Genomic DNA, 22,150 nt, shown 5'->3' with positions numbered 1-22,150 from the left:
ACTGAAGGGGAAAAAAACAGAGGAAAAGATAATTGAGAAGTCGGCTCATCATTTGTAGCAATGTAAGACATACAGTACAGAATCTGTCTGCATAATTTCATCTATTTGCAGAATTTCCTGCTTTTTGAAGGCCAACGTGCTTTTTAGGCCTTTCTGTAAAGTGACATTGCTCTAAGAAAACACCAAAGACTGTGTGAAGTGCACTATAGGCTCATACATTGGGCAGATTTACTAAGCTGAATCTTCCAGGAAGCGAGGTCTAGCTTCCATTTTGGTACACAAATTCTATGAACCACATAATTTTGTGTCTCAGACACATGTTTTCACTTTGTCTACTAAGTCTATTGGGAAAGGGGTATAACTTAAAAGTAGTTGTTGCATATTTCAGACACAAACTAGGCCACTGCGATAGATTTGGAGCTTTTACATACATTTTGCGTATATGTGATACGCCCAGCTTACACCTCAAGAAAAGCTCCTGACATATATGCCGACTGTATCCAGAGACATATACTGACAGCTGGAGGTATTCTTTTTCCTGCTTCCTCCTACTGAGCAACATATACGCTCAGCGGAGGCCATTGTTTGCAATGGGATATGGATGAAAAGCATTGCATTCATCCCTGGCCTCCAATGAGTGCATATGTCACTCAGCAGGAAGGTCCCTGATGATGTTTCCATTTAAGGACAGTACCGCTCTATACATGGGAAAAAGATAGGACATGTCACGTTTCCCTGTTTTACGGTCCGTACCTAATGCATTGCAGTGGAGAGGGGAGGGGTGACCCCTCCTCTTCTCCTTCGCGGCTGATGTTTGCCCTTCTGGACGTAACCTTGTGGGCATACGTCAGTGTGAATGCAGTCTTAGACTGTTTTGTCCAAGTCTGACACTTACTAAATATAGTAGAGATGAGTCAAATTTTGTTACTTTTACTAAGCTTTTGTTTCCATGTATTATGCACGCATGCCCCCTCTGCAGTAAATATAAACTAGTGAATACATTCTACAGGGATCTACTGCTCTACCTACTCATATAATTCTGCTTACTTATCATATTATCTCTCGTGAATGCAAGAGACTGGTGGTATACCTGAGCTGAAGATGAGAAAGTGGTTTGTGATTTTCATGGGCCTGTACTAAACTTTGGAATTCTCATCATGTGACAAGAGTGGAGAGAGTAGCTACATAAGGCATCATCTTGCTCTGTAGGACATTTCCAATGCAGGTTTCATAATGTTTCATTTCAACTGTGGTGGTGTTGTAGGGCAACTGAACACTTACTGCTCAGACTATGGGGTTTCCACACATTAGAACTTATTAGCTTATTGTAAACAAGTAGCAATTGTGTAATATTTGTACTTGCTTAGAGCTGTAACAATGATTAGAAAGGCAAATAATTAAACAATATTTTTAAAAAGTATTTCTCAGTAGCCCACTATGTTTTAACATTGAAAACATAAAATGGACATAAGGGAGAAAGAATAAGAAATAATGAAAAAAAAAAAATTTAATGTTTTTTTTTTGTTTTAAAATTAATAAACAAATAAAACTCTAAATTATTCCCAGATCATCAGTTAACTGGTCAGACTTGGCATTGAAGGGACAAAGTCCCTGAATGACTTAACTTATAAAGCAGAATCCCATCTTCCCATGTCAACCTGTGTCAATTTCCTATACATTTCCATTAATATAAACACCCCTTCTAAGAAATATCAACGGCTGCATATTAATGAGGTAATTAAGGCAAATTTACATAATCCTCTACAAGAATATACGTTGTGCATTGGCTTCACAATCATTAACAGGCTTAAACTGGTCATTTAAATTACCCAGGGATTCACCGATGGACCTGATATCCTACTGGGTTAGTGGTAATGCTAAACACAACAATATAATGTGTCTTTTTCCTCATTCCATGTATTAATAAAGACACATCTTTGTTACAGACATACTATAACAGTGGTGGCGAACCTATGGCACTGGTGCCAGAGACGGCACTCTGAGCCCTCTCTGTGGGCACCCAGGCCATCACCCCAGCATGAAGTTCACCAGAAAGGACTCAAAGAATCTTCCTACAGAATCTTTCTACAATGATAGGCGAATTTGCCCTACTACTTTCAACTGCGTTGGTCTCTTTAGGAGTCTGAACGATTGAAAGTTGTCAAAGAACAAGGAGAAATAAATTACTGTGCTGGCACTTTGCAATAAATAAGTGGCTTTTGGTTGAAGTTTGGGCACTCAGGCTCTAAAAGGTTTGCCATCACTGTACTATAAGATGGACCTTTTTGACACTTTATGGACAAGTATCATTCTAAATTAGTTGATCAGAGAAGGTTAAGATTGGAGAGGGGACATTGTTTATTGGTAGATCACACTTGGGACAATTACAGTAATCCAGATGGAAAACAATAAGGGTGTAAATCAGATATGGATATTTTCAATAGTGACAAACCTAGATAGAGTCTTAATTGGAGGCATCCGGAGTTGAAGAAATGCAAGGTTAGGTTTTAGTCTTCTTCCAAATTCCTTCTGTTTTGAAATGTACTTAGGATCCAAAGAGAGTATAAAAACATTACCCAAGTCATTACACATATGGAGGAGCATTATTTTCAAAGATTATCTTATATGAATGTCACTTGACATTGCCTCTTTAAGCCAGAACAGAGAGATGCCTTTTAAGAGTGGTTCCTGTTCTAGAAAACCAAACATATCCATGTATATGAAATACAATCCTATAGTAACATCAACTAACACTAGGAATCCTTTTGGCCTCCGTCCGGTCAGTATACATGGACACACAGCGGAAAACTGTAAAAAACAGCGTAATGAATTTAGCAAATGCATTCTGCTGTCTGTTGTATGCAAAGGTATCTGTTTAACAAAAGCCAAAATAGCCTATGGGAGATGGATGCTACTGTATGGCAGCCATCCTCAGCTTCCATTAAAACTACACCTTGGGTGTAACTCAGCAATGTAAGATTCCAGTTACAGTTACTTCATAACCGAGACATCCTGAACATTGGTTGCAGCAAATCACTTCATTCTGCCATTTGTTTAATTCCTCCACTTGATTTCAGGGGGAAGGGGAAATGACACAAAAACACATGTAACATTGAATTCTTACACAGTGTGATATTTTGCAGCTAAATATAGTTCATGAATCCTCTTTATTTATAATTACATTGAAAGGTGGAAACAAAACTTTGAGCCCAGCTTATTCACAAGCTCAACTGCTTTGATAAATGAATATTTCAATATTGGGATGTATGGAGGATAACCAATTTTAAGATTCGTCATTTAGATGTGTAAATGTCATATTTACTTTAAAAAGTAAAAAAAATTACTTACCTCCGCTCTTCTACATCTTGATCCCGGCGCATGTCTTCTCTAAGCTTTACACGCCAGGCTCACCTAGAAAATTGAGTTATTAAAAGCAGCACGGAGCGCAGGGACAAGATATCCAGAGCTCCAGGCTGCTAATTATGCATGCCCCCTTCGTAACGTCACCGCCCACTCTAACATTGGAGAGGGAGGCATCTATCAAGCTTTTGCATAATTAGCACTCCGGAGAGTCAGACTTTTTTTAGGTGATTCCGAGGTGGCAAGCTTAGAGAAGAAAATTGCCGGGATCATGATGAAGAGGAGCGTAGATAAGTATTTGTCAATATATTTTACTTTTTTAAAATGATAGATATCCTATAAAGGGTAACCATCATTTTCAGCAAAAAGTATTTTGCCTCTCAGTCTCCATTTAGTACTTTTTATGTACTAAATCAGCAAGATGGAGGGGTGGGACTTGCCTCCTGTGACATCATTACAAGCACATGCTGCTGACCAATGAGACCATTGCTTGCGTTTCAGACACACCCACACAGGCACACAGTGGAGCTTGTGGCTAAGAGAAAGAATAATATACATAAGTGAAATTGTGAAGGTTTATTCAATGACAAGAAAAGTTTCAGTATTATAACTTTTGCAACTAGAGAATGAAATATAGAGTGAACACCGATACAAGTAATAGGGGCCCGGACACAATGTAACCCCACTAAATTAAATAGATTGTTCCCAAAATCAAGTAACAAAAAAGGAAACAAAAACATGTAGAAAGTATAAAATAACACTTTATTAGATCAATTAAAACAAATCCATTTTAAAAAGACGGCATACACAGAAAAAGTCCACCAATGGTCAAAACAACTAAATATACATAATAAATAGATCACAGTAGGCCTGTGTAGAGGCATGGAAGGAATAGTCCTCAGAACTAGTCAAAGTATTAGCTTACAAACAAGTACTGCACATTACCCAGGGGGATAACAGAGGACAATGGACACATGCACAGGTCTAGATACACACATAACCCAGACGAAGCAAGAAGAAACACGTGTTGGGTGGTGTCCACCCTTGGTCCGTTTATAACTGTGTATGTATCCCTTGCCTTCTGTTATTCCTCTCGTTGGAATGTGCAATACTTGTTTTTAAGCAAATACCTTTAGTGCACATTATCTCTGCTCTCTCTCCTTTCTGCCATTTGCAAGTGGGGGGGGGGGGGGTCAGACTGTGAATTTGTTTATATAGTGTTGTAGGGAAAGCCGAGGTGAGAGATAATAATGTAGGTTTGTTATTATCACATTAGCTAGAGCTCCTGGCAGCCATGAGGAGAATCAGCTGAGAGTGCAGGGAGAGGAGAGAGGGTGTGTGTCTTAAATTCACACTCTATGTTCAGCCCAGTGTGAACAGGAAGTGCCTAGCAATGGTCATTTGAGGAGTCACTGATAACAGGGGGAAGTCTGCTGAATAGCAGTGAAAGGAACATGATTCAGTTAACCAATCCAATTGCAAAAGGGCTTAAAATTGCCTGCCCTACAACATATCAAAAGTTTTTTTGAATAACGTTTACTCTTTAAACTCTTGAGTGATAGTTTAGAATTTCTGTAACACAAAAAGCACCATTGATTTCAATATTTACTATAAAATGCTTTCTGAAAGTTATATCAAGAATATGGAGAACTGCCACTCAGTGTTACAAATACATGTACATTTTTAGTAAGTAAGGTACAAGGGAAACATTCCCTGTTATGTGCCTAGGGTTGCCCCCAGATCTAGAATGTATGCAAGAACACTTTTAGAATCTCAGAATGTGTCTTTCTTTCAGACATACAAGGAGCGAGTTTAAAAAACGCTGAAGGTAAAATTCTTCCAAAGCCCTTTTACAGATTTAAAATTCAACCTGACCTTTTCAAATGAGCCTTTTATAATACCCCTTTTACTCTATAACACAAACAGGCATTTTGTCAAAATAAAGTTGCACTGAAAGTATAATTCTTTGAGCTGCCTTGAGTCTAAGCTCATTAAGTTCCATTGTAATCCCCCTCTTTGGTATCCTCGCATAGACTTTACTTTTTTAATTTTTTTTCCCATCCCAACTTATGATTTTTTTTACCTTAGTGAAAACAATTACATTTAAAAAATGATTGCAAGTAATCAGTGATATGTCACGTCTACTGGTAGAACATAGATCTGTTGCATGGGTCAAGGCTACTCAGGAACTTGCAAAGAAATTTGTGTTTTAAAATGCAGCATAGAGAAAATTTTCCATGACCTCTAACAACCAATCATTTAATTAGTTGTGATGAGCAAAGCAAATTATGTTTACCAAAATGAACCTTTGGTTGCTATTGGTAAAAGGAAACTAATTGACTGTCCTATGATTTAGAAGGGGAAGATCATTAATTCTGGTTAATCCTTGAGTTGAGTGGTTTTTGTAAAAAAAAAAAAAAATATATATATATATATATATATATATATATATATAACATGCAGGGCCTTGGAAAAGTTGGGTGAGGCTTTTAATTACTTGAAGCTTTTAATAAACCCAGGGATTACATCATCCTCTCGGGCAGTCAATAACTAATGTGCTAGGAAAAGTGCTGAAGCAGCCATAGAAGCAAGACAGATTCATTTTCATAATTTTATAATTGTTTTATCAGCAAAACCTCTCAGCCCAGGGATGAACCAAAATATGATCCTGCATCAGTGTAGCTACAGCATTCTCTAGGTATGTTTGCGTCATAATGAATCAATGCAATGGTAACCGTCCACTTTTATAAAAACACACAAGTGATTTGTACTCAGTTCAGGAAAGTGAAAACATAAAATATTGGTATTTTGAACATGTCATTGAGTAGCTAGAGATTAAGGTTGTTGTAGTATTGTAGGCCTGTAGAGTTTGATATTCTAAAGTACCTGCTTACTGTACAATATGCCAAATCTTTACTATCTAGAAGTCTGAAACTTGAAGTTGGGACCGACTGTTGACTAGATATTTGCCTTAACTATTTTTCTCAATTTTTCTCTGTCCAAGAAATCCACTTCTTAAAAAATGAAGAAACAATTATTTATTCCCCTTATCCAAAAAAAGTTTGCCCCATATATTTAATGCTGTTTTCACATATTCATATTTATTCACTTTATCTCATTCTAAGTGACAATTTTTAAATAATGTATATACTTTTACGGGTCATTATTATATTTGCTGTCTCTGATTCCCCAATCCTAAAAGTCATTTTAATTTTGTTTAAAACATGATTAGTGAGATGTCATTAAAAAGTTGATTAACTTTTTTTTTTTTTTAAATTGTCATTAAAGCTGATGCCAACAAGTAATTTTTCTGTGATTTATAAAAATAGCTGATATTTGCTAAGAAGAAACAAATGCTGTTTTCCAGTCCTGCGGGGCAGCCGTGCTGAGATCCGGATACAAAGCTTTCCAGCTCTGAAGGAGTAAAGTGTGATTTTTGTAAATGTTTGTGTTGACGCATTTTGCTTGGCAAATGATGTCTGCGTCCCATGAAATCCATCTATTTATTCCTGTGACACCTACTGCTGGGATAGAACCGATCCACAACAGACTCTGTTTCAGTTAATCGTCGCCAAAAACAGCTCATGAGTCAACCAGCAGATGTTTTTTTTTCTGTTTAGGTCAAATAGAACGTATGGGACAGTTTAGCTTCTTTTCCAGAAGTCAGTGTCATTAAAAGGCAACAGGTTTGATCCGCTGACCTGACCGGCAGCACGAGGAAAGATGATGGACGCCATGAGAAATCCTGCATCCCCCTCTGCATTGTCGAGCCAAATCCTGGATCTCTTCCAATTTCCACACAACAGAATATCTGATTATGTGCTTGGATTTTTATATTGATTTTGTGCGCTCATTTGGAGATTTGTAGCCGAGCTCCTGCATGTGACAGGTGCCTGGTGAAGGAAGTCTCGCTGGGTTATCATTTATGAATATTTACGAATAAATCAGGCTTTGATCTGCGGGAAATACGAGCATTTAACATTACATTTCATGTTCGAGGAAACAAAAAAAGAGTCAAAATGCTTAGCAAAAGAAGAGGCATGGATACAATATTATCGACATGGTGACTCAGATGTTTAGACAGTTTTTAATATTTTTTTATATCAGTTAAGGGTCTTCTTGTTCCAGCATAGCAGACATTCAATAAATTGATCTTAGCATTGAATTCGCTATCATGAGAATTTTCAATCAACATTTGGCAAATCCAGGAGGTTTACATGTACAAATCGCAGACCTATTATCCTTATAAATGAGTTTCGGTGGTACTTTTATTTGTCCATTATCTTTCCAGTTCTTGGATCTGAGAATGACTGGCCTCAACAATTTGAACATTACTTAGTTCAAAGCTCGAAGCATCAAAGCATTATAAATGAGTATTGAGTTGTAGTATTTCTGACCACTTTATATATTATAATTGTATTATTTATTTAAAATACATAAAGCCAAAATGCTGTATGAAAGATTGAGTTCACCCTCACTTCTTCAATAGAAATTAAGAGGGTATTAGATTGCAGGTGTACTAAAAAAGTAAATTATCTAGTTTAACCCCTTCAGGACTTTTGACCTCAAGGGGACAGCCCCATTTTTCAAATCCGCCCTGTGTACTATAACTTTGGAATTCTTTAACATATCCAGAGGATTTTGAGATTGTTTTCTCATTGGGGCTCATTAACTAAGGGTCCTGCGGCCGCACTTTTGTTGGATAGTCTGACGATTTCCGATCTGCACCACATTTAGCAGAGGATTTTGGCGCAGCTTTCAAGCAACACAAATTAGGGGGGTGTAAAACAACTGTTTTGGACTAAGTCCGGGATATAACTTTGAAATTATGTTGCAAGCCAAGCACTTACATGCACCAGAAAGAAGACACTGAACTCCGGCGAACCTGAGCGGGGAAGCGACACATGCAGGGTATCGGGCCCCCAATCTATGTGAGTTCATCTTCGTCGGACATTCCGGACTGCGGATCGCGCAGGGACCGGGTAAGTTAATGTGCCCCATTGTACTTCAAATTAGTTGCATGATATTTTTTTGTGAAATATTATAAAAAAAGTTATGAAAAAAAAGATGAAATTTGGCAAAAATTTTGAAAGATTCTCCAATTTCAAAGCTCTAAATTATCTACTTTTGAAACAGATGGTCATAAAGCCCAAATTAATTCATAATTTACATTTCTCAAATGTTTACTTTATGTTGGCATGGTTTTTTATGCATCCATTTCTTTTTCTAGAATCTTATGAAGCTTAGAATTTGGGTGCCATTTTTTATATTTTTTGTAAAATGGCAAAAACCATTATTTAGAGGCAGCTGCTCATCTTTCAATTGACTTTCAAAGACCTAAATAATCGAAAAAAACCCATAAAGTTCCCATTAAAAAAAACTACACCTTAAAATATCCAAAAACACTTTTAAGAAGTTCTCCTGAGTAAGCTGATACCCCATGTGGGGTGGTAAATAATAGAAAAAAACCCATAAGCATCACCATCTTTTCAGAGTCATAACTTTTGAAAGTGTAACATTTTTTATCTCTTTTTAGAGCATTTTTTAACGGTTTTAATAAATAATTATCTTTTTATGAAAGTTTTTTTCTGGATTGTTTAAAGGCATTCACTCTGCAGGCCCAATAACAATTCTGTTTTATTATACAGATTGTTTATTAGGTGTTTGTGTGGGAATGTGTAATTTCAGGGGCTTATGTTTTATTTATGTAAACAATGTTTTGACCTTATTTTTTTTTACTTTATGCAAATTTGGATTTGAACCACCGATGCTCTGATCGCTGGTTCAAGTTGAAGGCACTGCACCACTGCTTACGTATTGCTGTGGAGTGTAAACTGTCTGATCATGCAGACGCCGGCCTCTTCTGGGTCTGACTGCTAAAGGCATCAGGCAGCCTTGGGGAACTTAGCAGACCTCAGGGCTTCCCTGAAGAAGATTGGATCCCCCAGTAAGTGGCACAGGGGGGGGGGGGGGATCCGTAGGGAAAAGGCCCTTAGATGACCGTGGCATGTAAGGGGTTAACACCCATGATCGGAGACAGCTCCATTCGTGGGTGCTACAGTGTGGTGTCAGCTGTGGTATACAGCTGACACCCACTGTTTCTGGCATTGGCTCCGCCAGAATGCCCCAGACAACCCAAAATTAATGCTGTAATAAGACTTAAAGAGACTTTAACATATATGTCAATTGCATGAAGTGACGTTCTAAAGAGGAGTGTGCCAGTAATACTCCAGAATAATGTGACTTGTAAAGTCATACATATAAAGGTCTTCAGATTATTACCACTAAACTGTTGTACAAGCCGTTGGTTCTTGAATGGTACTTATTTTCTATTTTGGCTGTATTTTTGTTTAAAAGATAGATTAAGTGAATTTTGTATGTGTTATTGTTCATCTGAGGTTGAATTCACCTGTAGTCCCCTAATGACAGGTTCCCTTTAAATGCACATTCTGTGGTTCAAGAGAACCTTCTCCAATGGCTCTTTTGTGTTCTCCAAATGACTGACCTATTACGGTGTTCTTGTAAGATGTTGGCAGGTACAGCACTTTACTTTTATAAGCTCATGCATTCAGGATGTAGTATAACAAATGCCTGACTTCTTACAAAATCCTTATAATAAGTGGTCTGGCTTTCTATCCCATAAAAAAAGGTCTAAATCTCTAAAGTTTAATAAGTTCTCTGAACAACAATTGTCTAGCAATACTTGTTATAATGATTTCTTACTACAAGTTATTTCTGTGTATAGACTATATAATACAGTAAACTAGATCTTTGATCAATGTAACATGTATGAGTCTGTGCTGCTTTAGATTTACTACTACAGGATTCTCATGCAAGATGCTATGAACTTTGTTTTAAGTGTTACTGTCCCTTTTATAGATTTTTGTTTCCAGACTCGTAATCATTTAGAAAAGATTTTTTCTGCTCCTCATCTTGTAACTTGCTTGATCAGCTAAAGTACTTCAACATATAATTTGTGTGTTTGATTTGTCTTAATTAGATTTATTTATAGGTAACTGATCATTTTGTCAACTGTCGGAAATTAGAGCTGACAGTTAACTCTTTCAATTCCTTTCCACGCCACCACAAATGCAATGGTACTTCTAAAAGGCAACCTCAATCAAGATACTCATGCTAATCATCCAGATCCAAAACTAGGAAATTGAAGGCTGTAATATATTTTATTATTTATTAAAGGGATCCTTTCAGGTTTCTCTAACATAAACCAGCTGGGAGATTCCCTTGAAAGCTTTTCACTCTTTATTTCATTGCAGCCAATTGGCAAAATCAAAAAAGTTTATTTTTTTGCTCATTCATGTACAAAACTGAAATGTAGATATTTTTGCTTATTTATTAAACTAGAAAATCTGAAATGTCACATGGTCATAAGTATTCACAACCTTTTATCAGTGTTGAGTGGAAGCACCTTTTGAGCTAGTACCGCCATGAGTCTACTTTGGAATTATACAACAAGTTTTTCACACCTGGATTTGTGGATCCTCTGCCATTCCTAATTGCATATCCTCTCCAGTTCTCTCATGTTGGATGGTGTATGTTGTGTGCTTAGGGTCAATGTCTTGTTGGAAGGTTAACCTTTTTACCAGTATGAGGTCCAGAGCACACTGCAAGAGGTTTTCATCTAGGATATCTCTGTACTTGGCCGCATTCATCTTTCCTTCCATTGCAACCAGTGGTCCTGTCCCTGCAGCTGGAATACACCCCCATAGCACCATATTTTATTGTTGGGATTGAATTGGGCAGGTGATGGGCAGTGCCTGGTTTTCTTCACACATACCTCCTAACACCAAAAAGTTCAATCTTCATCTCGTCAAACCAGAGAATCTTAATTTCACATAGTCTGGGAGTCCTTCATGTGTTTTTTTGCAAACTGTATGCAGCTTTCATATGTCTTGTACTGAGGAGAGGCTTCTGTCAGCAGACTCTTCCATAAAGCCCCAACTGGTGAAGGACTGCAGTGATAGTTGACTTTGTAGAACTTTCACCCATCTCCCTACTTCATCTTTCACAAGGCTTTTCTCCCACAATTGCTTAGTTTGGCTGGATGGCCAGGTCAAAGAAGAGTTGTGGTTGTCCCAAATTTCTTCCATTTAAGGATTATGGAGGCCACTTTCATATGCCTTTCCTAATCAGGTCCAATCAGTTTAATTAAACACAGTTGGACTACAATGAAGGAGTAGAACTATCTTAAGGAGGATCAGAAGGAAAATGAATGGCATGTGTGTTAAATAAGAGGGTCACAGGAAAGGGTCTTAATACTTATGGCCATTTGATATTTCAGTATTTCAAATTTAATAAATTAGCAAAAATATCTACATTTAATTTATTTTTTTGTCAAGATGCGGTGCAGAGTGTACATTAATGAGCAAAAAAACTCAAACGTTTGTGATCTACCCAATTGGCTACAATGAAGCAAAGATTGAAAAATTTAAAGGGGTCTGAATAGTTTACCTACCCACTATATAATAGCAGTTTTAAACCTATATGCAATGACCCATCATAAATTTATTTTGTTAATTATAATTTCATTATCATATTATTGTTCATCCTGTACTAAAATCTGTGAAATTCAAATGCTATTTTTTTTCAATATTTCAATATTAAGAACTGAGAGACCTGCTCATCCCTGTAGTTCTTTGCCTGAGCATTTCATATCTGTTATATAAAAGAGTAATGCACTGACACCCAGGCCTGCCATATCAGTGATGTAATATGTTTATATACCCAAATGTCACAGTGCTGATTGTACGAGATCGGAAAAAAAAATGTTCTTGCTCAGCAAAGCGAGCTCTGGGCTAAAATGTAAGTGTGAAATCCATGGTTTATTTTTAAAATAATGTTTACTGCCGTTTAATGACCCTGAAAAGGTTCCATAGTGAGAGGCTCTGTGTCTGCAAACAGGAGTATATTACTCTTACTACAACCTTTGCTAAACAGCTATGCCGGCAAAATTACACAGATAGATCATATGAGCATCATAGAAACTATTTACATTCTAACCACCACACCCCCTGATGTACTGTTCTGTGTGTACATCACCTTTTGTAACTATCCTTGAAAAGGCCTTGGTGAAATCCTAAAAATATTGTCATAAGATAGAAATGGTAGAAGATAACAAAAGAACTTCTAGTCACTGATTAATTTTCTTGCCAATCCAATTGTTTTACCTTTCTGCCTTTTTTTTGCCTGACCGTACCAAGGATGTTGTCCATTGGCACAGGACTCATTAGTTTAGTAAATTGCCAAATAGGTAATGGACAAGAGGAATGGTCATGGCTGTAGTCAATTTGACAAATACCGTATTGGATATTTTGTTATTTATTACCATCCCTTCCTTCTCGTCAACATTTAAAGGATCCCTGAAAAACATTTAAAACATTTAAAGAGAATGTGCCTCTGGAGATGCTTAGTAAAAAATGAGCCTAACTGGAATGGCCACCATTTTGAGAAAGAGTTCCTTTTTCCTTCTCTGTCATGGGACAACAGCAAAGTGATCACTGTGTTCCATTCATTGTAGATTTGTTTTCAGCTTTAATAGATATGTAAAGAAATAAGAACTTTGTTTTCCTCTTTAAGCCAAGATCTGTAATCCGTAAACACTTGTAAGGTCTTAAAATTCTTCCTGGGAGCAGCGTGGTCACTACATACTAAGGTCTTAGTTGACTCTTTGCCTGCTTCCAGTCCTTTTGTACACAGTATTGGTTTGTTAATGACAAGGTCTTATAACAGTTTACTTTTCTTCATGTTGATATGTTGTACCCATAAAAAATATTTTATGAATATTTTGAGGGTTAAATCCTAATCTTGAAGGTTTTGCAGATCCGCTAGTCAGTCTCCTTAAAATTTAATATACCTCGTTAATGCTTACTTGCAAACACTGAAGGATTTTTACGATTATAATCATGTGTTACAGCACCTAGTACTGTTCCTAAGCAGCATACTAATCAGCTTAATGAGATATTACTGCACTTTTTGTTGACTAAGGCAAAATCCTTTTTATTGTTGGAAAGCTTGTCCTTTTATTTTTATTCAAAACATTATCATGTTTTATTGTATGCCAGAGACGGTCTGTGGGCTCTGCAAATAACAGCGAAAGTTTTATATTTCATTTGTATATTAACTGCTGGATGTGTGTATATTAACTGCTGAATGTGGCCAAACCTTTGAAGGACAATGCATTGCTTTCACGGCTTAATTTAGGAATTTTAACACATTTTGGCATTGCAAAAACATCCAGTGACAGATCCTAGAATTGCTTCTTTTCAGCATAGTGTTGGGTAAAGGTATATAATATATAATTTACAGAACTCTTACACCACTTTTCAAACAAGTCTTCATATTTCCCATTAAGTCCTAATTTTTGTGGGATTGTCATTTGACGCAAGGGTGCAAGGCTTATGAAAAGAGGGTTGGATGTTTTTTTGGGCATAAAGTATGAAATAGGGTAGGACTTGATGTGTCATGGAAATGGTATTACAGGTAAGCTCATTTTCTACATTTGCCTAGCTATGGGTCAGTTGTACTGAAATATATGGTTACTTTTGGAAATATGTTTATTGTCATTACATGCAATTTGATCCACTGTTTTTACTTCTAATACTTTACATTAGTCTTTAGGTCCTATAATTTTCAACAATCAGTATTTGAATTGTCCCTATTTACTCAAGTAACATTGTCCCTATGTACTAAAGTAGACAAATAACCCTTGTGTTTTGCTTTTTGTTTATTGTAGGGATGGAGGAAGCTAGTTTGTGCCTTGGAGTTTCTTCGGCTGTGCCTGACGTTGATACTCACCTCAATAACTCTTTGCTTAATGGCCAATATTCAATGAGTCAAAAACTGCATCAGATTACATCCCAGCTTAGTCACGCCTTTCCTGAATTGCAAAACCGTCAAAAAACTGAGGACAAATCTGTAGCACCTATTGATGAAAAAAGTCATGTGTCAATGACGAGTCAACCAATCAGCAGTCAGATGGCTTTATTAGCCAACCAATTGAATCGAGAGGTTGATAGTGGTCTTAATGGAAGAGTAGACCTTCAGCAGTTTCTAAATGGACAAAATCTTGGGATCATGTCCCAAATGAGTGATATTGAGGATGATGCAAGGAAGAATAGAAAGTACCCATGTCCTCTTTGTGGCAAACGTTTCCGTTTTAATAGCATTTTATCACTTCATATGCGTACTCACACTGGTGAAAAACCCTTTAAGTGTCCATATTGTGACCATAGAGCAGCCCAGAAAGGTAATCTGAAGATACATCTACGCACTCACAAACTTGGTAATCTTGGCAAAGGTCGTGGAAGAGTTAGAGAAGAAAACCGCCTGTTGCATGAATTGGAGGAAAGAGCAATATTGAGAGATAAACAGATGAAAAGCAGCCTTCTTCAACCTCGACTTGATGTAAAACCACAACAACAGCACCTTCAGCAATCTCCGTTATCTAACTGTCATATCTCTGCGCAACCTAATCACAGTACATCTGATGTTTCTAGTAAGGCACCCTCTCCCAAACCTTCAGTTGTTCAAGATGAAGCAATAGCCCCTACAACTGGATTTAGGTGCACTTTTTGTAAAGGAAAATTTAAGAAAAGAGAGGAACTTGATAGACATATCAGAATATTGCACAAACCTTACAAGTGTACTCTTTGTGATTTTGCTGCTTCTCAAGAGGAAGAATTAATTAGTCATGTGGAGAAGGCTCACATTACTGCAGAGTCTGTTCAAGGTCAAGGGTCCAGTGGAAATGGAGAACAATCAACCAACGAGTTTCGATGTGAGGTGTGTGGACAGGTCTTCAGTCAAGCTTGGTTCTTGAAAGGCCACATGCGAAAACACAAGGATTCCTTTGAGCACTGTTGTCAGATATGTGGAAGGCGTTTCAAGGAGCCTTGGTTCTTGAAGAACCACATGAAAGTTCACCTTAACAAATTGTCTGTAAAAAGCAAATCCCCCAGTGAAGCTGAGGTTCCTGTCTCCAGTCGAGGTGTTTCTCAAGAGTCACATGCAAATCTCTACTCTAGATATATATCATGTTTGCAGAGTGGCTTCATGCCATCTGAAAAAACAAGCTTGAGTGAACATGGTCACATGTACAACAAAGGAGATTTGAAAGATAAGGAAGTTTTGGGAAAGTTGTTGTCACCGATTGCTAGCTTAGCTCATAATATATCTGAAAGTGATAAGCATTCTCTACTTGGCTCTCTCAACCTAGTGCCTCCCTTGAAATCTAGCTGCATAGAACGCCTTCAAGCTGCAGCTAAGGCTGCAGAGATGGATCCAGTAAACAGCTACCAAGCATGGCAACTAATGGCCAGAGGAATGGCTATGGAGCACAACTTCCTGTCGAAAGAGCAGCAGATACAGCGTAACCATGAAGATTCGTTAGCAAATGCCGGAGTTCTGTTTGACAAGGAAAAGAGAGAGTATGTGATTGTAGGACCAGATGGCTCTAAACAGAAAATGCAATCTGATTTTGTTCATGGCTCTAAAATGGGCAATCAGAGAGATGTGCCGTCTAAACTTGAACTTTTAGAAAGCACCAGAGATTTCATATCACACGGTCTAAACCAAGGGCTTGAGTACAACATGCCTGGGTCCATAAAAGATAAGCCAACTGAATGTCCTGACTGTGGTAGAGTCTTTAGAACCTATCATCAAGTTGTTGTGCACTCACGAGTTCATAAAAGAGATAGAAAGTCAGAAGAAGAAGCAATTCAGATGAATCTCGAGGAACGTCGTGGATCAGGAAGCGATCAAGAATCTCAATCCATGAGCCGGTCTACCACTCCTGGGTCATCTAATATCACTGAAGAGAGTGGAACTGGTGGTGCCCTTTCACAAGCAGGAAGTGCACAAGAAGATAGCCCACACCCATCATCACCTTCTTCTTCAGGTAAAAATATCCACTTATCGTAAACTACTAATTCTTGTGGGCTTATGTTAAACCTCTTGCAAATTACAAGCATTTTAAAAGAGTAAAAATACATGGTTACCTTCTTCCAAAAGGAGGTTTTGTGGTATTTACAGTAACTGTGCTTAAATACTTGACACAATCCAGGATTGAATATCCTGCATTTTGAGGGTTTTTTTATTATTATTTTTTAAGCAGCCATGTTTTTGTAGTCTTGTACAGCCTTTTTAAATAGGGCTGAGATTGTCATATTGATGACCTTTCCTTTGCATAGGTCATTGGTATTAGATAGGTGAGGGTCCAACCCCTAGCACCCATATGAGAACAGAGAACAGAGCATACATTTGCATTCCTTACCAATTACAGCACTGTACTTTATATAGCAACTGTCCTTGCTATTGCTGCACAGCCTAATTAAAGGAAAATTAACCTGCAGTTTTGACTAGGCAATTCTGCAGACAGTATTAGGTAGAACCCCTCTTAACTTTTTAGTCAGACACTTGTGTGTGTTGTTAGTAGCAGCAGTACTGTTAGAAATGCATTTATATTCCAGGATTGTATCTATATCACTGAGATAACTGAACTTCAGCACAGCCTCTCCTATCTTCTGTGCGTAAGAGTAGTAGTAGACTTCTGGCTAGATGTTACATCTGAAGTGAGGGTCCAGGGAGAAGTTTGAATGCAGAGATCAAAGAACACCTCATTTTGAGTACACTCCCCTAATCCAGTTACAATCCTAGATTAATAATCCATCATTTTCACAGTTCTGCTGCAACTAACAACACATACAAAGGTATAACTACCTCTCATTGGTGCTACACAACATTGTATGAAGCTTTGTGCGGTCAAAACTTCAGGTAGAAGCCTTTTAAATTCATTAGTTACATGGCCTTCAAAGTGGCCACTGCTGCTTTAAACTTACTAGTGGGTTTGGCGGGGGTCTCAGCTACAGCAATGTGATATTGATTACTTGCCCTAAGTATATGTTATTTGTATTTAGGAACTTAGACAATCTAAAAACAGTTGCATAGAAAGTCTAGAAGAAAAAACACTGCTACTACCTGTAGTGACAGATAGTTCTAAAATAATCTTTATATTTAATTTTATTATATGCATCACTTAAATATTTTTATTACATAACTTACACTTAGTCATTCGAAACAGATTGTATGGAAGAGTCTAGAAGTGGACTAAACAATGAGAGTATAAAATATTGGACAGGGCAGAATTCCCAGAACACCCTATTTTAGAGACAAAATGACATATCTGACTGGCCATGCATACTCCATCAAGTCATATGTGAAGGGACCAGTCTTTTAGGCTATGTCCGAAATATAGCTGCCATAATGAAAGCTGTCATATTGGTTTCAATGGCAAGTTTTTCCAAGGGAAAGACGGTCAAGCAGCATATCAGAATTTTCTCAGAGATTGATTTCCACAATGAGCATTGCAAAAAATGTTTTTGTTCAAAAGTTATTGACAAAGTTATTTTTCATAGATAGTCATTCAGGATCATAATTTATTTGATCCAGCACGTTCAACTCTGTGTTCAACAATATGGACATCACAACTAATAGCTTTACAACACAGGGAATGTTCCTTGCTGTTGTTGGGGTCGGGAAGTAAGAGTTCTCCTTATGCAGACTGCCAATTAAGGCTGTCGTGGAGGCATGTGGTTACTTATAGCCATTGATAAGTAGAACCATGCCTCTTTTAGCTACTTTGTAAGGCAACTGCCTTACAATCAAGCATGACCTACAAGAATCTTTATGACATGAGGGAGGATTAAAACCAGAATATCTATTCCAGAAGGAACAGATTCCCAACTGTAGAAAGGACTGTTTTGAGCTGGTTGGGTCTATTCAGTACAGTGTAGGGAACTGTTTTGGCGGTGAGAGTGAGAGGCTTTTGCAGTCACGATAAGGAGAACTCTTACTTCCTGACCCTAGTCAAAAGCCTCTTACTCAGCCAAACCAGTTCCCTACACTGTACTGAAGAGACCCAACCAGGTCGAAACAGTGCTGTCTACAGTTGGGAGTCTGTTCCTTCTGTAATAGATTTGGTTTTAATCCTGCTTCATGTCATAAGGCTTCTTGTAGGGTGTTGTCTTACAAAGTAGCTAAAAGAGGCATGTTTTTCCTTATCCTATCCTAGAAAATTTATTTGCATATTTCACTTGGTTGTTTTTGCAACTTTCTTTGTTGATAACTTTTGAACTACAAGAAAGATTGAAAATCTGAATGCAGCAATCGTTTTTTGAGACAATTCTACTTGTTCATGTTTGATCTGCCACATGACTACCTTCCCATTGGAAAAACTTACACTTGATTCAAAATGTAGGCTTTCAAGATGATGACCATGTTTTGGGCATATTCTAAAAAATATAGGGGTATTCATAATTTCTGTAATAAAGGGTGTCTTGCTACTTTTGACTGCCCTTGTACATCTTCTATTAAAAACTGTTTAATTTGGTGAGGTGGAACAACTGAGGGACCGAGTTGTTAATAGCAAGTAGTAAATAGCAGATGGATAATTTGAAAATGCACTATTCATACAGAACTGAGCCATAGATGTTCCAATCATAAATCCAGAAAGGTGCAACATTACCAGTATTTTATTTAGGAGTTTAACAAAAGCATTTATCTACTGCATCTGTTATCTAATTAAGATCATTATATAGAAAAAAAACTAGTTACTTTAAGTCCCCATTCTCAGCACTCTCAACCCCTACCAGTGTTTAAGGTTCTTATTCGGCATGTGCCTTATTCATCTATAGATACAGTAAATTTGCTTTTTCAAAGTCCCATTTCTGCAAATTCTCCAAGCCCTATTAACCTAAAGACTTATATTAAGGGAAAGTATATACTGTGTTAATAGCTTACCATCTATGTCACTGTGAAAGGAAGAACAAAGAACAAAGAAGTCCTCCAGGCATCATGAACACAAACAGATGGTTGACAATTTACTATGCAATATGTAGTCTCCGACCAGTGTGGGAGTCTGTCCAATGATACTAGACAATCTATACTATGGATTGTGTACAGTGACTGCTTCTGATCACTGGTGGTATATCCGTTAAAGGGAGTGGGGTGGTGGAAGCTTTTTACTAATACTGTAATCATCCTGTAGACCTAACGAGGAGGAAATCAAGATATAACACAATAACCTGTTACTATTAGCAACATTGATTTCTGCAATCAGGTATTTAGTCTGAAAAATAAAAGAGAGTTTGAACAATATTAAGGCAGTGTATGACCAGTTGTAAGAGGGGCGACACGGCCTGCCGGAGGGAAACGGTGTCTCTATCTATTCTATAACTAGAATCTATCTATCTGTTTAATCTATCTTATTTTGATTAGTTATTGTTTGCTTTGGCCTTCTAAATGTGCTACTGATAATCTTGCATCTTTTATGCTATGTAAAAGATGAAGTCACATCATACATAAGAGATTATTTCTTATTTGTCAGCAAACCATCAGGACATGCCAACAGGCCAGTAAACAGGATTGAACATCATAACTGTTATTTGAGTCTAAGGGGACTAAATATAGACCAGTCCCTTATAGACACTAATTGCAACTTTGTATGAGACTTCTATAGAGCCCCCAAGAGCAACCTTGAGAAGTGATAAAAAACACAAAAACAGAAGAAAAAACCATTAATATTTGTGTATATATAGTCTTTAAGGTCACTTTGGTTATAGTGAAGGTTATCCTGCATAAATAATGCTATGATACAGGTTAAATTAATATTGTCAAGGTGGATATTGGCACATATTTGCCTGTATGCTATTTATGAAAATATTCAAATTTCCATACACAATCATACATGTATTCTACTGTAGGAACATATGCTTCAGCTGACCCACAGTTCTGCAGCATATGTATTGATGTATTCTTTACACTTGTACTCATTGCACTCTTTTACTGCATAATAATGCATTGCTATTTTTGTCGGTAAGGCAGACAACCCACAAATATGGAATATTACATGACAGGATGTAAAACTTTGCAAAAGACAAAGCATCTGTTTCTACCACTGTAGTTTTGATGTCACAACAATAACCTCTATCCCATAGATTATAATATTACATATGGAGATTTCACTCCTTTCTACCTGACATATGACCTTGAAGAAATTAGAGATGGATAATCTCAAAAAATCTATAAGGGCATCAGTCTGGGATCAGGTCAAGACCGTGATGCCAAGTAAAATACTTGAGCCCTGAATAATAGATGTATGTCCACAACTTTAAAAGAGACTGACCGACATCATAGGGCACACTTTCTATAAGTCTTGAGCACAAAGCCACAAAAAAACTGAAACACAAACTGTACTTGAAAAATACTGCATGTATATAAAAGGTGAAATTGTAAAAAAAATGTAATAGTTCAAAGTTGCTCATATCTACAATTTTTTATGTTAAGTTTTTACATTTTGGTCCAAAATGTTCCAAAAATTTGCCAATCTCTGTACAATTAAAGGGGATTTCCCACAAACAGAAGTTAGGCCCTATCCACAGGAAAGCTTGCTGATCAGTGGGGTCTCAGTGAGACCCCCACATATCATGAAAACAAAGGCTTAAGGGGAATTTGGTACCACAATTTACTTACCTGAACTGTTATGTTATGTAGGGATGTTTCCACACATGCCATATGTACCACTGTTTTTATAGGCTAAATTAGGCTGTAAGGCTTGGGCAGAGGTCCTCAGCTTCCAATTCCATATTTGTTTTCTGGCCATGACGTAAGGGGGTAGGTTGACAGAAGGCACTGGGTGGTGGAAGTGTAGTAGGGAGTGTTGTAATTGATGTTAGCTGGAGCTCCAATGCACTTTAGCATAATTAGCATATTTTAAAGTTAACCTTTGGCACAAAAGGAACAGCTTTGAAATAAAAACAATGGCATGGGTGACATGTGTGGCCATAGTCTTACTTAAAGGCAACCTGTCACCTCTGTTACAAAAAAATTAATCTTTGACAGGTTCCCATAGAGCCCTTTAGTCCTAAGGGCACCCATTTTTCAACTTACACTGGCGATGCTTAGAAAAGCAAAAAATCACGTTTTATTCTGTACCTCATAACTAGGGAGAACCCAGCGAGTGAAGGTGGGCGGATCACCTCAGCTCGGGTCCACGGCCTTGCTCTCTGCATGTCAGCCAGCGCACGCCTCCTGTATGATTTTTCCTACGTCGCACAGCCGAGTTCACACGCACGTGCACTGGCCACTCTCAGCTGTGTCATTGCTAATCAGCGAGCAGGAAGCCAGGGAGCCGCGTGACGTAGGAAAGATGGAGGCGTGCGCTCACTGATGTGCACAGAGGAAGGCGAGGACTCGAGTCACGGTGATCCGCCCACCGCAACTCGCTGGGTTCTCCCTGGTTACCAGGTACAGATTAAAACGTGATTTTTTTTTTACTGTTTTATCAAGGTGGAAGGGTCAATATTGCAGTTCTGTGACCACCTCCCCTATGTTTGTTATATTCTATTCAACTGCTCGCTAGTTGGGAGCTGCAATTATTACTCTTAGAACGAACTTCAAAAACTTCCAACAAATAAGAGCCTTCCTTGCTTTTCATGAAGTTTGGAGCTCATAATATTTATTGTGTTAGTATAGTACTGGGACCTTGTTAATTTCAGCGGACAGTGCCATACTCCCCACTCTGTCTGCAAGTTCATTTTCCTAGTAAATATTGATGATTCTTGCTTAGGCTCTTTGGGTATAAATTTGGCTTTAACGACTAATTTCGAAAACTGATTTTTTTTTTTATGCTAGAACTGCGCCTTTTTAAGTGTGTAATCTACAGCATTAATTAAATGCGACATTAAAATGTATCTGGGTAAATGAAATAGCAGGAATT

At 37.6% G+C, this 22,150-nt stretch overlaps 1 protein-coding gene across 7 annotated transcripts in view; it reads left to right on the top strand.

Moving 5' to 3' along the window:
* ZNF536 (zinc finger protein 536) overlaps positions 1-22,150 on the top strand; it is a 472,346-nt gene that overhangs the window by 175,750 nt on the left and 274,446 nt on the right. For all 7 annotated transcript variants that reach the window (XM_072117185.1, XM_072117182.1, XM_072117181.1 and 4 more), the window contains exon 6: positions 14,111-16,273. In XM_072117185.1, coding sequence (XP_071973286.1) covers positions 14,113-16,273 — 2,161 coding nt within the window. In that variant the 5' untranslated portion in view covers positions 14,111-14,112. The remainder of the gene's footprint in view (positions 1-14,110; positions 16,274-22,150) is intronic.

Source organism: Engystomops pustulosus, chromosome 7, assembly GCF_040894005.1.
Source record: "Engystomops pustulosus chromosome 7, aEngPut4.maternal, whole genome shotgun sequence".
Taxonomy (NCBI): domain Eukaryota; kingdom Metazoa; phylum Chordata; class Amphibia; order Anura; family Leptodactylidae; genus Engystomops; species Engystomops pustulosus.
This window is presented reverse-complemented; position numbering and strand designations above follow the sequence as displayed.